Here is a 15,954-nt window from a genome sequence, read left to right as displayed (position 1 = left end):
CCAGATATTGCTATGTTGAGAATACATCCTCAAGTCTAGAGCAAAACAACCAAACTGAACCAAGACTAAGACCTTGAGATTCTTTGAGGCTGTAAATTGAATAATATGTAGAGCCTGATTTGAGATTTGGCACTGTTCAACTATCGAGGTATATTGAGAGGGAAAATTGGGAAAGCTGGGTGGGGAAAGGTACCGCCACCAGGAAAGGCAGCAGCGACACCGGGAGCGCCAGAGAAGAGGCATCTCCAAGGTCTCCATTACACCAAAGAGCCGTTTGGCCAGTACAGAAGCAGCAGTTGGCTGGAGAGTGCCTTACACCAATTGATCAAAGGGTCCCTGACAAGGGATGCTCTTTCCCTATCCGTAAAATAGAAGGTCCCTTGAGTCCCTCTGGGAAGCGCTCAGCTGTTTTTCCTTAATCATTCTGCTCCTCTTCTATCTCCCAGCTGCGCTTTGTCGCTAAGGGGAAAATTTTCCATTATTCCTGTGACATATATTAAGTAAAGGGCAAAATATCCTGTGCTTTAGAGAAACTCCTAGGAAAGATCCTTGCCTACAAGAAGAGGGAAAAGTAAAGCTTATGTAAAGAAATGTAAAGAAAATGAAAAAAGGATGTCATACAAATCTAGATCATCTCTGGCTGAATGAGGAAAACTGTGTAAAAAATACACCACTGAAAATTAGGTATTAAGGCATTTGAGTGACTCTGCTGCATTTTATTTGAATAATTAGGGATTTTGCTTTTACATTCCTGATCCAGGAAGGTAAATCTGCCCAAACCATGCTACCCCTGCTAGAAGGCTCCTTAGGAAGGTGGGATTAGTTGTGTAAGGTAAGAACTGGCAGTGGCTTACCTGAGACACCCTTTTGGGGATGTGTCCCCCGACCACCTCCCAGAAGGCATTTTCCATTGTGTGTTAAGGTGAATGGGACCATGGCACAGTAGATACAAAAGTTCTTCGGAGTAAGGAGCCCTTTGGTAGGGCTCCAAAAAGATACTACGTACCAAGAAAGAGAACTCCCAAGAAGCAGACTTCATGTGGCTTTTATCATCAGAGCAACTTTGCTACTTTGGCATCAGAAGAAAGTAATTGGCTGTCTAAAATATTTTTGTTCACAACTGAGAAACATCTTTCATCTGCAGACCAGTGCAATACAGACGCATATATCTTCCATTTAAAATTTACATGAATTTATAAACATTTTATAAAGCAGTCAAGCAATGAGTAACTTGGATTAAGGGGAAAAAGTCAGTGCCCACTGTCTGCCCTATCAAGCTGATTCATGTTGAGTTTTTCATATTCAGAAAGATCACAGTGAGCTTTATGGCCAGCTTGTAACAGTGCTACAGTAAGGCCAAGAGCTCATTACCACCAGTAAAATCACCAGGTGAGAAATGTCACTTGGGGTTCAACTGATCGCAGGGAGCATAAGTATGCTTTAGACTGTTATGGGACGAGTACTAACATCCTTCACCAATACTTGGCAATCCCAGAGGAAACAGAGGAAGCTAGATCCATCCAGATGTAAGGCCTTGTGTATTCATTTAAGACATTTATTCCCCCAAAACACCCTTCTCCACCTTCTTTGCCCCTTAAGTTCAGAAAGACATAGGCTATGAAGGACTATCACTGAAAGAAAATATAAATTGTAGAAAGGCTGAGATGGACAAGTTCCTCAGGCCTTATTTCTTGCCAGGAACTTCCCCTGGATACAGCGCCTACAAGGCAGAGATAATACACATCACTGCCAAATCCCATTTCCAAAAAACTGTAGGGTCCAAAGTTCAGCCATCCCCTTCCTCTCAGTGCAGTCTTCTGATGGGGATTTAAGCACATATCATGGGTACAAAACCTGGTGGCACATTTCTGGAATAAGAACCAACCTGAAGCTTGATGAAAGAGGATCAGTTCAAATATCTTTTTCTTGTAAAAGCATCTGAGATGCATAAAAATGATTTACCCTTTGTTCTGTTCAGTAGACCTAATGCTGACCTAACACTCGGTTTGAGAACCATCGCTGCAATTTCAAAGCAGCTAAAGATAGAGCTGGAAGATTGTCTGATCAAGATAAAGCTCCTATTGCTGTGCAAAGGAGCTGAGTGCTCATAAAAGATGACCTCTGCTCCACTGTAACAAAAAAATGTGCTATAGCCAAAACTGGGAATCTTTCACGAATCCTTCCCCCTCCATATCTTTTAACATTCAACATCAATTAAATAAAATTCATTTAGCATTTCCAGTTTGTTGGTTCCAAGTAACAATAATAGAACTATTATGCTTAAAATACATTTTTGCATAAATTACAGAAGACAGAAAATCGATGTGCTAAAAGCGTCCTTTTGCTTCTTTAACATGCATTTATTTACAGTTTAAATCCTGCCCTTTATAAAAGTTTTCCTTACTTAACTATGCATAGCCAGCTTTTCATTTTTGTCCTGCTCTACAGCTTTTTTTCCCCCCCATACTGCTAATAAATACGGAAAGAGCTTAAAGAAGGTCACTGATAATTTTGACACATTTCTGAAAAATCAAGGCTTTGTTACAGCATCAGGCTGCAGCTACAGATGCACAAGACAAGCGATAGCCAGGTATGCAGACTCTGAAATGCTATACCCCAATCTGAGAGGGCTGCCGGCTCTCAACTTTCATCAGGAACAAGAGGAAGAAGGGAGACAAGCCCGTGAAAAGCGCAGTGAAGAGGAGGTACCTCCCATGCAGCGTTTAATGCTCCCCAGCTAATTTTTCTGGATTCACCTCTGGACGTCTCAGCCCAATTATGTGAATTACGGTTGGAGCGCTGAGGAAGCACTGAAGTGGCACCAGGCTGATGAGCGTCCCCCTGCCCGCCCAGCCCTCCCAGTGCAACAGGCTGCTCCGCCAGTCCCGGCGCCCGGATCCCCTCCCGCTGCTCCAATTCCCTCCCCAGACCGCGGAGCTGGGGCGGTTCTGCTGAGCGCGAGCTTCACACTGCTCACAACTGGGTCCTTACCGAGGGTAAATGTAGACGTTAAACCTGAGCAGATTGTTGCAAGGGAAAGAAGGCTGAACCCAGGTAACTACTGTCTTTGCTTTCCTTGCAAATAAATCATTGTAGCAGGTTAGGAACGTGTTCGGTAATGACCGATCTCCTAACGGGACTTTCTGATGAAGGTCCGTGACGGTGAGCACCTCCCCGAAGGACACGATCTGATGTGTCCTGAAGTTACCAGGGGCTTGTCTTTACTTCAGCGCAAGTCCAGGCGGCAGACGACCGCCAGCAGCTGCAACGCATTTCATTTAGGCAACTTGCAGCATAATCACACAATCGTTAAACTGTCAGTCTAGAAATGAGCCAGAAATGATGCAAGCTCCGTTATTTAGATAATGTACATCAAACCGAAGAGCTAGCCATCAGTGTGGAACTGGAAGTTTTGAATTCCCAGAAATGGAACAGATCTCTCTGAGTTCACCTGGAAACTCGCCTTCCAAATTTCTGCCAAATTCTATATACAGCTTATTTCCAGTCCAGCACTTTGGCATGCTAAAGCATTGCACGTAACTTCTCACAAAACTCCAGCGCACTTTGGGTACTTCTATTTACTATAGTCAGAACTGCCCAGGTAGGACAAAAAAATGCCAAACCAAGCACCAGATCCAAAATTAGCGTTTTATTCAGAACGTTGGGGTCAGAGGTGTATCATTCATATTCTGGTACACAATACAGAGGCAAAGCTGTTCTCAGAAGTCTCTCCAGTTTGAATGCTCCTTCCCCCTCCCCTCCCTGCCCCCAAAACATACCGTATATTTACTCGTGCCACCAGTATCAGGCCAACTCCCCTCCCCCCTCTTTTTTTTTGGTACAAATTATGTAAAACTTTTGTGCTAAGAACTTTTCTCCCTCCCCAAACAAAAAAAATAATAAAAATAAAAATAAAAAAAATATTGAGTACTCTAACTACAGTTCAACAATTGAATCAATGTCACTTGTTTGCAACCTGTTCTGTAAATACTTTATCCATAACGAAAGATATAAACATGCAAAAACCTGAATCCATAGTCCAAATAATACATACACATGTTCTGAAGTTTCTGCACTTCTCCACAGACTATGCCAGTAAAACATTATGTACACATACCATTTTTTACAGTGAAGTGGGAAAAAAATACTAGAAATTAAAAAAAAAAAAAAGTGTACATGGATTAAGACCAAAATGTGTCTAACATTCTAGCATAAGAAAAAAAAAAAATCAATTCTGCTACAAACTGGTGATATGAAAACTCCCTTTATTTGCAACCAGCTGCATAAGTTTTAGAATTTTAGTGAAAAAAATCCCCTAACATCTAAAACTAGAAGTAATGTACATTGTTCCACCTCATGGTCTTCTCTCCCAGATAATAAAATTGTTCCATGAGGATTTTTTTTTGTTTATTTTTAATCTCCTTATTTTAATAAAAGCAATGCGATGTAACAAAAGCATGTTGAAGCATATTGTGTTTCACCTTACTCCTCCCCACCCCAACATATTTTGTCTCTTTAATGCATCATTTCATAAATCAGTACCATTAAAGCCTTAAACATAAAACTAATTCCGATCTGAAAAAGGTACAAAAAGGCACATAAAATCCCAGTGCTTCTGTACTGTAAAATTCAAGTGTAACTGAGCTCAACATTTTTTTCCAAACAGCATTGGATCACTGATATTCCACGGAGCCCAAATTGGTTTGCAGCCTAAGCCAAAGCCTTCAGCAAGCACTTGTGCTAGTAGACTACAAAGTTAAAGCCTAGCTTCTGTATGCTTTTGGGGAATATCAGTTGAAATGTTTGTACGTGTCCAAAACCAAAGTTCACTTTGAATTTCAGTCATCACCTCCACCGTACATATCAGCAAGTTTCTTGAAACGTGGACCCCAGTCATTTAGGTAGTCATAGTCTTGCTCACCACCACTACTTGAGGAGTTAAGAGAGCTCAAGGATCCAGCAGTGGAGCCACTTCCTTCATAGTCAAAGACTAAGAGGGAGTCATATGGTGGGGCTGTAGGGTCATTGTCGGCTGCTTTAAGTCCCTGCAAGAAGGAAAGGGAGAAAAAAACCCAAAAGATAAAGTTCTGTATCTGAAAGAGAGACAAAACATAACTGGAATATCGCAACGCAGTTATCCGTCAATCGCCACTTGAGAAAACCAAGTTCTTGTTCTTCTGCAATCCAATTCAAAACAGGATTCATGCTTTTTAACTCCAGCAAGAACTTACTTCAATTCCTTTCTGAACGGCCAGGTTTCCAGCATTACAGCTCTGGAATTTTGAATGTTGCTGCAAATACAGCTCTAACAAAACCTTAAGAGAACATCACGGCACTAGGACCGATGCTAACAAACATACAGTTTCAGAGCTGCACAGCTCTCAGCCTGCAGCATGAGCAATATGGGACTGGTTAAACAGACAGATGGGGAAGGAGAAATAGGCGTGTTTGCAAAGATTCACTTTAACAACTACCTCACATGGCCAATAACATATCCACTGACATTGCTGGCCTGCAGTCCATCTGCATGTGCCAAAAGCCATATTTAGTTCTGTAAAATTCATGTACCTCTGTAAGCTGCTGGGAGAAAGAGATACAATATGTTGGCATAAGTCTTACATGCTTTGCCGTAACTACCCATAAGATCCCACCTGCTCTTCAGAAAATACACACACAATGACATCAAAACTAAACACATGGTTATAACTACTTTTGTTTCCTCATTGGGTCTTCAGTAATTAGAAATTTCTACTCTCTGGAGATGAACAAACCCAAATTAAAACCAAAACAAACTGACAACAAGAGGAAAGTAGGGGAAGAACCATACTTCTGTATAAAAGTCTCTTCCCTCCCTGTTTTCTTACATAGGTCCAAACCTAAACAGTAAGCTTAATTTTAGAACACAAGATGATTTCTCTGTGCTTATCCTGGGAAGATTTACAAGTTGAATATAAAAGGCTGAAGCCTGAAGTTAAAAGCCCTCTTGTGTTTTGGGTTTTTCAACCTCACAGTTTCTTCCACAGCATTAGCAAAGCTTTTTCAAGATTCTCCAATTTGAACAGGATCTACTCTGACAGCCACTGACAAGGGATAAAATATCTTCCAGAATTCTGTAAGGTTGAGCTAAGATTTTATATTGCTCACTGTTAAATTTAACTAATGCTAATCGTGGTTTTTATTTTTAATTTTTAATGTTTATTTATTTGAAGAATGGCTTTATTATACTCCCAATTACTTGAAGGATCGAGTGTGCCTCCTTTGAGTTATTTCACATACTATGTTTTATGCTCAATTGTATTTAGTCTACATGTGACATAATGGGAATGAATGTTGATTTTTCTTCTAGAAGTATGTACATAGCTAAACCATTAATTAAAGCATATGGCACTGATAAGGCAGAAGAGAATCCTGGTTCTTTATTGCCTACCTAAAGTCATTCAGAAGTGTGCAAAATGTACCTAAAATAATTTTGCAAATCAGTGGTGGAAAGGCCCAGTATATTTATCAAACTAATGACCTCCAATCAAGAACACATTTTGGACTTAAAACTATCGTTTCATGTAGTACAAAAACATGAGCAGGTTATTAATAGCCTGTATTCAAAGTGCAATTTTGAATTATCTGATAAGAATAATTGGTGATGCTTGCTATCTTTCTCTTTGTAGTTTTCCATTCTGATGGCCATAATAAGGACAAAAGATTTGAGATTCCAAAAAAGCAATAGCAAGTGTTGGAAGACTTCCCTTATCCAGCTTCAAAGCTGGAAATACTTCTAAGGTGTTCTCTCATTTTTTTGCTGCTGAAGCAGAAACACAAATTTACTTCTTAGGCAGTAACTGGTGTTATAGTATTTACATCAGCCCTTAAGCTTTCTGGGGGTGACAGACACCCATGCTTTTCAAACACAGGTGACAGGGAAGAAGAATAAATACCACTTGAGCTTAAGGAGTGCTGAGGTATGAATCCCAGGTATTAGGGTGTAAAAGTCATCTAGAAAGCTGGCTTGGAGAAGAAATACTATTTCCCTGCAGTTCTGCCTAGTAACACCCAGCCAACCATGGAATACTGATTTATTAAAAACTGGTGAACAAGACATTTTCCTACGTCACTGCAGAAATTCTGATACCTATCAGCCATTCACAGCAAGAAGGCAGGCACTCTCTTTCCATCTTTTTTTCCAAAGGGAAAGTTGGATTTTTTTCAGTGTGCTGCTGGTATCATGATAGTGTTTAAAAAGAAAACTGGTTTTGAGCTACTGACTTACAAGATAGCATCTGAGTAACAAATTCACTGTTTCAAAGGTGGTGCTTACGGTGTAATCCATTTCATTCAGAAAACGTGTCTATGGACTATGTTATGAAGCTCTTGATTCAACTGCACAGCCCAAGTTACACTGACATTTATACCTGGTTAAAAATTCCTCAGATTAATAGCATAACGACTGAACTTAGTCTCCAACTCTTCCAACGACAATCAAGCTTTCAGCTGTATTTGTGTGACAAGTTACATACTAAACCAACAAAGAAATACTACAGTTTTTTCACTTTCCCTCTGCTAAGCACATTCTCTGAACCTACTCAGTTCACTGCTCCATTTTGCTGTTGGGTTCTACAGCATGTCCAAAGCTGGAGTTACTGGATGCCAGCTTTGGCAGTGAAATTGGCTTATGAAGCCCCCTTTGTTTCACTATTGCCACCTTTTTTGCTTATTATGCCATCTCTTTCAGTGGGTGGTACCACAACCTGCTGTACTGGCACAACTGAAAAGGCAACAAATGGCTGCCAGGAAGTGCTTCTACTGATTTTGCTGCCATGGTATTGTCAATCGCTTCTGAAGATATCTCTCAGTTCTTCCCAGATGTGTTCAAGAATTTGAAAACCTGAAGTTTTTACTAGACAGAGCAGCTTATTCAACAACAGAATTGCTGGGGAACACACTTGGGATGAGGTGCTCCTGCTGGGAGACAGTGAACTAAGTCACATTTCCTTGCATTTGCTATACCACCAATGCCCAAGCAGCCACAGAAGAGCCATGGCAATACAAAAGTCTGCTATGCAGTCTGTCCTAGGTCTCAAGCTATTTCGCTTTTTTCCTCTTCCTCTTTTACATATGCCATGACAGCTTTCACTAAGGAGGACATAATGGGCAGAAGAGGAGAAACTACAGTGCCCTGGCTGAGGAACAATGTTATATATACTTTCCTTAGTATGTGTAGCATTCTCAGTTTGTCTCAAATCAAGGGAAAGCAAAACCCTCAAAATCTTGGACTAACATGAAACGTTACAAAATCTAATGCTTTTATTTTCATTAATCCTACTACTTAATCAGATTCAGCAGACTTTTGATGAGAAGGAACGGAAGAACAAAGCCCTACAGGGAAATATAAATACTTGGTTAAATCTGGAACTGTTTTTTTTTTTACTTGACAATAGAAAACAGAAAAACATCGAGGGACTCTATTCTGCTCGGAGGTGCACTGTATCAATAACCATTTACTAAGACCGAATTGAGAGTCCTTCATGTGCTCATGGGATGAGACCTTTAGTTTGTAATTTAAATTTAGTTTACCTCAGGCTGTGTCCTTTATTGATTAGTAATATATTCTTAGCCACAAACTCTCCACCACAATATAATTTAAGATTTCTAGGGACAGCATAGGTGGTTCTTGAAAACCGGATTAACAAAGCTACTTCAAATAGGCCTAATTTATACTGTCCTGTAAATCCTGACTATTCTAAGTGTTAATTATGCTCCACACTCTGCAGGTTATGTTTTAAAAGGCTCAAAATGGAAAACAAGGTCTACGGAGGATTCTTAATAACACATGACTTATTTCAGTGACTTGTTTGTACACTGGACTGGAAGAAAAGGAGGTTTTTCCCTTCCCCTCCTTAAATTAGAGATTCATCTATCCATTGAAACAGACAAAACAAGAAAGTCCCTGAGGTCATTTAGCTTACGCCTGCAAAACATATTTTGATTATAAGGTACCTCTGGAGCCTTCTTATTTCAGAAAGTTCATAGCTCTGTACATGTTATCTTAACTTTGTAAGTGTTATAAAAGTATCTGAAGTTTTTATCGTACTTGTAACTTGTTTTTCAACTGAGAAGTCATTAGAACATTACAAAATACTCATACTTATGTATGTCTCATTGAATTAAGCAGATTTAATACAACGGATGACAGCCAGAAAGTAATACACCAGAAGAAACAGTACTGCCAAAAGGAAAGAAACAAAATGATCCACCAAGTCTTTTTCACTTTTTCTTTCTATGGCTCTGTAATAAACGTAAGAAAAAAACACCCCATGCTTGCTTGGCAATGGTAGCTGAATCCTCCAGTATCTGAAATCAATGACCTATAGTTCTTCTTTGTCAAAAGTTGGAGTAATTCAGAGGCTAATCCGAACAATACTGGCTGTGTGTCTGAGGTGCTGGTGAGCATTCAACAGACTAAATTAATTCCTGCACATGGGCCAGCACCCCAAAGGATCATGCTGATCAGCATCTCTGGGACTACAGCCAAGTCCTTCAAAAGACCAAACTGATCTCCAAAAGCGTTGCATCTTTTCAAAGCAATGGGGTAATGCACACTTTGCTACCGAGGTACTGACAACAAAAAGGCAGCCTCTCCCTGCTCAGCTAGTGACTGGGCTAGTTTTGCAGACGGTTTGGGTTAGGGCTGTTCAAGGGGAAAGTTATCCCTAATAATGCCGAAACTGGATGCAGAGAGATATGAACTTTGCCCTTTCTTGTCTTGCTGTTTTCACAGCTCAGCACATCTTCTGTATGACCTGCCCTAAAGAAATGTCTGGTATGGTTTTTCCCCAGGATAGTTTTACTTGGAGTAAATGGAAGAAATGAGGGGAACTTACCAATTTGTTTGGGTATAATCTTGCCAGGACTGCAAATGGAATTCTCTGAAGAGAGTCTGAAAACTTGTGCAGCCTGAATGTTCATGCTCTAGACACTGATAATTTGGAAATTTAACTGTAAGTACTACTGTGAAGTACATCAGAGGATATAATTAATTCTGAGCAAACTTGCAGACAAGAAAATTGCCATGTTTTCTTTAATTTAAAAGTTGTAGGAGGCTGGAAAAACTCTGGCCCCTTTCTGGCTTTCCAGAAGAATCACACCAATTCCTTGTCTTGGCTTTGTAAAAGAGCTTGATAGCTGCTTTGAGGACAAGAAAAATCTGGGTATTGAGGATTCTGGGTTCTTCCTGACCACCTGCCAGGTGGGTAGTGTCTGGTGATAGCTGTGTGAGAATAGGATAGGAAACCGTGGTTGTTTGGAAAAAGTCGAGGAAGCACAAGGAAGTTCTTATGTGCACACTGCCTTGCCCAATAACATGGGCCTTTTTTTGTCCCATATTTCCACTATTTTCCAGAAGTCAATTGCAATTGTAATGTTCGAAGTGCAGGGCATGCAAAAATCCTCATTGTTGAGACATCTCGTTCTAATACAGCTCTTCCCTAAACCTGGAGTCTCTTAAAATACAATGTCTTATAAGAATATTTGTATGTTTCCTGCTAGTCATCTCCCTGTAGGGTTTTTTACAACTGTATTGCTGTATATCTTAAAAGCAGAAAACTCAATTTTCTTCAGCTTGCTAACACAAAAGACTTTAATATATTAGCCTGACTTTTCTTCAAAGCAAACAAGAACAAACACGTTTGCAAAAACAGTTCTGCAATACCGGTCCAGTTCTAGTTGCCAAGGAAGATATGAGAAAATAATTAACTACTACTATTCATCTACAGAATATAGCTTATTTTTCAGTGGTAAACTTTGGGTTAGTATTTGTTTTCCTATAACCAGCAAGCACAAGACACATTCTATCTTAAGTACCACAAAAACAATGACTTAGGACCGAGCAGTGATATAAATAATGAAACGAATACTTGTAGGAGTATTTATTTCAGAACTGTAACCTGGTATAGTCTGAATCTTACTTACATTTATCTTTATTAGATTGAAGAATCAAAGATAATGCAAAGACTTTTAAAGCTCTATGACAAGACAAGTATTAAAAGCACTTATGTAACATTTAATTTAGCTGCCCTGCTCAATAATCGTATTTGATGGAATTCTTTTGTCTTACTGAAGGTACTGAATTTCCCCTATTATCTAGATTCAAATGGTAATCTGTGAGGAAAATGAACTTCTTCCATTGTTAAATTACTGTGAATTAATAAATGAATTTAGGCTAAACTATAATTTTGTTAGTCTATTTATTACTTGGAACCCACAAAATAATCCTGCTTGGAGATACTGTGGTTGCAGCTGATAACGTATTATGAATGTAATTAGTACAAACATAGAGAAGTTAATTGATATATCTTCCCTTTCTGTTTGAATGTGTTAATTAAATTTGTCTGCATTTTAAAAGAACATATTTACTTCCATATAGCAAGGCAATTTTAACTGACTAAGTAAGTTTTAAAAAGTTCTTATGTTCAAACATAGCAGCTACTCATGCAGGGTACAATAAACAAAATATAAAAGCTTATCGGATCTTAGGAGGAAATTCTTTTTCTCTCCTTTACCTCATTAATGAAGTCCCCAATGTCCCCAGGATGAGGAGCAGCTGATCTGACTGGATACTGAGGTTCTGCATGGATTGGCCTTTCATCGAGACGTCTGATTCCAACAGGTTTGATGGCATCTGGCTCCACAGTGTCGGGCTGCTGGAGCTGGCTCAAGTCATAATCCTGCAAAATATAAAATAAAGGCAGTTAGGAGAGTTTCAAACAGTATCTGTCAGGGGGAAACATGAGGAGAAAAAAGGGAAGAATTCAAAGCATCATTTCACCAGAAGTTCTGTTTTCAGGATTGTAACGCTTACTAAGACAGTAACATTGTTATTTACATATCAACAAGATGTTATTTGAGTTATTCTCCCTGAATCCACCTTTTTGATCCTATTCCATCAGATTTGTAGAGCTTCTCATAAGTTTTCCATTAAGAAGCAAGGATTTGAGTAGTACTATTAAGAGACTAAACACTTTGCCCAGTAATGGTTTACTGCAGAGAGCAAAGATGCCAAATCCAACTCTTATTTTTCTAAGCAAGTAAATGCCAGATATTCTCATTCTGAGAAAGAGGCAAGCACACTTCTCTGCAGCATTCTATAATACCTTCAAAGAATTCTATAATACCTCCTTGCTGATTTCATGTGGCTTCCATAATATGAAAGCCAAAGGGGGAAAAATGTCATAAGTACAAAGCTCCTCAGATTTGGCCTTAATTCTAAGCACTTTCTAAAGATTACTTGTGGATTCATTCATTAAGTACTTGATGCTGCCATTTCAAACTCTGGCAGACTGATGAAGCTAGCATAGCACTATGAATTCTGATAAGCAGCATGTATGTATGTAAAAATTTTAATTAGATGAACGTTTATGCATTTAAGATAGATATATCTGAATACTATTTGTACAGTGTGATGCATTTCAGCATCGCCATTCACCTCACTGTTGCCATGCCTAGAAGGCAGTCATGCTCTAGCACACCTTCACACAAGGCACTGGTAAAAATGCACAACAAAGAACTGGGCTTAACAGCTTAAACTAAAGCCATTCACAAGCTACCAGTAGACTGGGGCTCATGCCAACTCTACTGCATGCCAGATACCCTGCCCCACCAATAATCCAAGTGGTCGAGGAGCATCCTAAATAACCTCCTTTATCATCAGTTTCTTTCTGAACAGTGTTGTTCTGGTAAAAATCGTACATATAATCTCAAGTTGCTGGAAGGTCTCTGTGCAGACAACTACATTTGCATTGGTTCCTAACTGGTTCCTGAAAGAAGGAATGCAAGCATTTACTTCTGCTGTCACCTCATGGGACGCAGGTCCTTTCTGAGAGTATTACCTACTTGTGACCCCAAACCCAGACTTTTCAACAGGAGGTCTGTTGACAGCAGTGAAGGTAGTTTGCTAGGAAAATTGTAACTTGATTATCAAATCCACTACACCTTCTAATTTGTTACTCAGGTCCTCAGCTGACTGCACACAAATATATAGTCAGAAAAGGTGGAACAGATCCACTGAGATCTGAGAATGCAGTTTCATGTGCTTTAATTAGACTACAAGTTCCTTGGGGCAGAGCTGTAACGTCTACGCTTTGGTTCTTCATGTACCAAACAGAATAGTAAGTGATCTCCATGAAGTAGCATGCATTGGAAAAAAGTAAACAGAACAGAACTTTTTATCCTTTCCCTTTTTATTATGTAAAATAAATCAAAATAATTTTAGAAATGCTATCAGAAGATCCTATCAAAAAGAGAAGAACATATGTTTTAGAATTTATAAATATGCAACACGAGAATGCTTTTCATACCCACCCAAAACATGAAAGTGGAAAACAACAGGGAGAAATTAAAAATACAGGGTTTTTTTTATACTAAGCATTTAATTATGGAAGAATTCAAACAGGTATTGTTAAATAATAATATACTAAAACCAGAAGAGCCTCTCTGGTCATTTCAGTTTTACAATGATAAAATGTTTTTTCCACCCACTCACATATGCACAGAATTCTTTTTCTGATTAGTGGTCATACAGAAATGCAACATGAATCAAGTCAGTCAGTCTAGTATCTCCATATCTAAAGCCATCCTCTTGAGTGTATGTATAGTTTGAGACACGTCCAGGCTCTACAGCTAAAAAGACAGCAAGGATTGCCATCTGCAAGGCAACAGCAGTGTGGAATGTGTCCTTACGTGGACTCCCACTTTGATTTACTTTTCTAGGATAATTTATGACACTGTCATCTAGCCTTCTATCAGAGGAAATTTATTTTGCAGGTCTATTAGTGTCTGGACAGGAAGAGAAGATCCATTGCGCTTATTACCACAGACTCTCAAATCTCTCATTATCATTAAAATCAATACTAACTGAACATCGGTCAGGTATGGCAAGTCATCCACCATCTTCCCCAACTGGCATAGTGCCATACAAATGCAGCATCATGAAATGACTCCAGCTGTTTCAACATTCTGTCTAAAGTCAACTCTACTCAATTATTGTGAAGTAAAAGAAGAAAAAATGTTTTAAAGCGCCAGGGCGTAAGCTGTTTAGGGCTGCTGAAATTCCGTCTCCGCACTCAATGCTGCATTCACCACTAGAAAATGGGAAAGCTTTTCATGTATCACCTAAAGCTCCTGAACAGACTTTAAGGTTACTCTCAAGCAGAGTTTGTTAAGACAGTTAACTGCAGAAGTGACAGCTAAATGGAAAACTGTGGCACATGAGAGAGAGAACAAGATATGCTGGGATAGGTTGGGACAGCCACCTCGGAGCAACATTCCGGGTCGCTATTTTTACTCAATTTCAGTCAAAAATATTTTGTCTTTGCTCCAGTCTTTTTCCATATAACCTGTTCATAATTACAATCTGCTGTGGGACTAATGAGGAACAAGACTAGTCTCTCCACTGGAAGTGTACTTGAGCAAAGGTTGTGAGCATCTACTTCATATGGCTGCCAATTTTTGTCAGAGGTATTTATTTATTTATGCTGTTTAGCCCTAACTAGCAATTTTAGAACAAATATCACTTGCTCTTCCTTCAGTTTGTATTTAAGCAAATTCAAACAGAGGGTTTGAGTTTTTCTCCTCAAACATCTGGACAAGCTTAGGTTGCTGATGGAAGGGATAAACTAGTATTAGGTTTTCTCTATTGGAAGGTCTCTAAAACATATTCATTTGCTCCTGTTTCGCATCTAGCAAAAACTCAGGCCTTCAGAAACCAGAAATTTAGACTAGTCTGACTGTCGAAATATACAGTCAACAGGGAAACAGAAATGTCCCATTCTATCACAGAGATCTAAGTGAAGCAAGACGAATGATCCCTTGTCTTTCCCCTTCTTTATAAAGGGATCTGATATCTCTAGATGAGTCAATACAGCTATCTCTTAGGTATCTAACTGGTGGCTAAAGAGATGGCAACCTTAATACTTTTATCAATATAACTCTCTTGAAGTAACCACCAGCACTTCTGTCTCTCTGGTTAGCATCTCTAGAATCACTACTTGCTCTTGTTGAAATAAACCCGCAACACCTGTGTTGAAGCAGAAACACTTCTGGTTTTGATTTAAGGTGGCAAATAAAATCACAATGTACTAAAATGTCACTTTATCACAAGTTGCATTTTGTGAAATTAAACAAACCTCAGAAGAACCTCACGAAACCTACCTGCCCCCTTCCCTCCAAGCTGATTACAAACATTGACCTTATTAGCTATTCACTTAGTTCTAGACAGCATTTCAAGCTCCTACCTCACATTCCTGAAACGTGAGATCGATCGAGCCAAGCCCTACAATTAACCATCCTACCAGATGTGTAGGAATAAGTGTCCAAAACCTCAAAAAGCACTTCTTTAAGAACATCTACACAGTAGTTGGAAGTACAGTTCAAGTATCTCAACTTGAATAGAAGAAATGTCCAGAACAGAAGGCCATTTTATATTCCCTGGTAATCACTGATTTACAAAGAAACAAGACAATGTAGCCTTCAAAATGTCTTCCCTTGAACAAATTCCTCTTGTGCAAGACAGCTATTCACTTAATGGCACTTAAGTAATAATCCCTCATACTGTAGTCATCAGTTATGGCAGCAGGAGAGAAAAGTACCGTGCTTTCTGACTGACAGTTACCAGATTCTACAATAGCTGACAAAATAAAAAATTAAATTACAAAAAAGGAAAAAAAAAAAAAAAAAAAAAAAAAAAGAGCACGCTAATAGTCCAGAAAGTAAAGTTTCTCAGAAGTTTCTAGTTTTATAATGTCAACTTTTTTTTTCTCCTGGATAAGTTGTTCTGCTTGTGTTTTCAGTTTAGAAGATTTACTTCAGTTCTTGGCAAAAACTTAAAGTAAAAATTTTTACAGTAACTGGACCTGCTTTATATGAATGCATCATGGAATATTACAAAGCAGAACTGCAAACAGAATC

General features: G+C 39.0%; 1 protein-coding gene across 1 annotated transcript in view; it reads right to left on the bottom strand.

The window, feature by feature from the left end:
• Nucleotides 1–3,634: 3,634 nt before the first annotated feature.
• The window catches only part of CDH2 (cadherin 2), a 118,340-nt gene continuing 106,020 nt past the window's right edge, over nucleotides 3,635–15,954 (bottom strand). Inside the window, exons 15-16 of the mRNA XM_042798014.1 lie at nucleotides 11,553–11,717; nucleotides 3,635–5,045 (exon numbers count right to left, since the gene is read on the bottom strand). Of these exons, the coding sequence (XP_042653948.1) occupies nucleotides 4,839–5,045; nucleotides 11,553–11,717 (372 nt within the window). The 3' untranslated portion in view covers nucleotides 3,635–4,838. The remainder of the gene's footprint in view (nucleotides 5,046–11,552; nucleotides 11,718–15,954) is intronic.

This window comes from Tyto alba, unplaced genomic scaffold, assembly GCF_018691265.1.
Source record: "Tyto alba isolate M040663 unplaced genomic scaffold, T.alba_DEE_v4.0 Super-Scaffold_27, whole genome shotgun sequence".
NCBI classification, from domain to species: Eukaryota; Metazoa; Chordata; class Aves; order Strigiformes; family Tytonidae; genus Tyto; species Tyto alba.
Note: the sequence above shows the minus strand (reverse complement) of the source record. Positions and strands in the feature narration are given on the sequence as shown.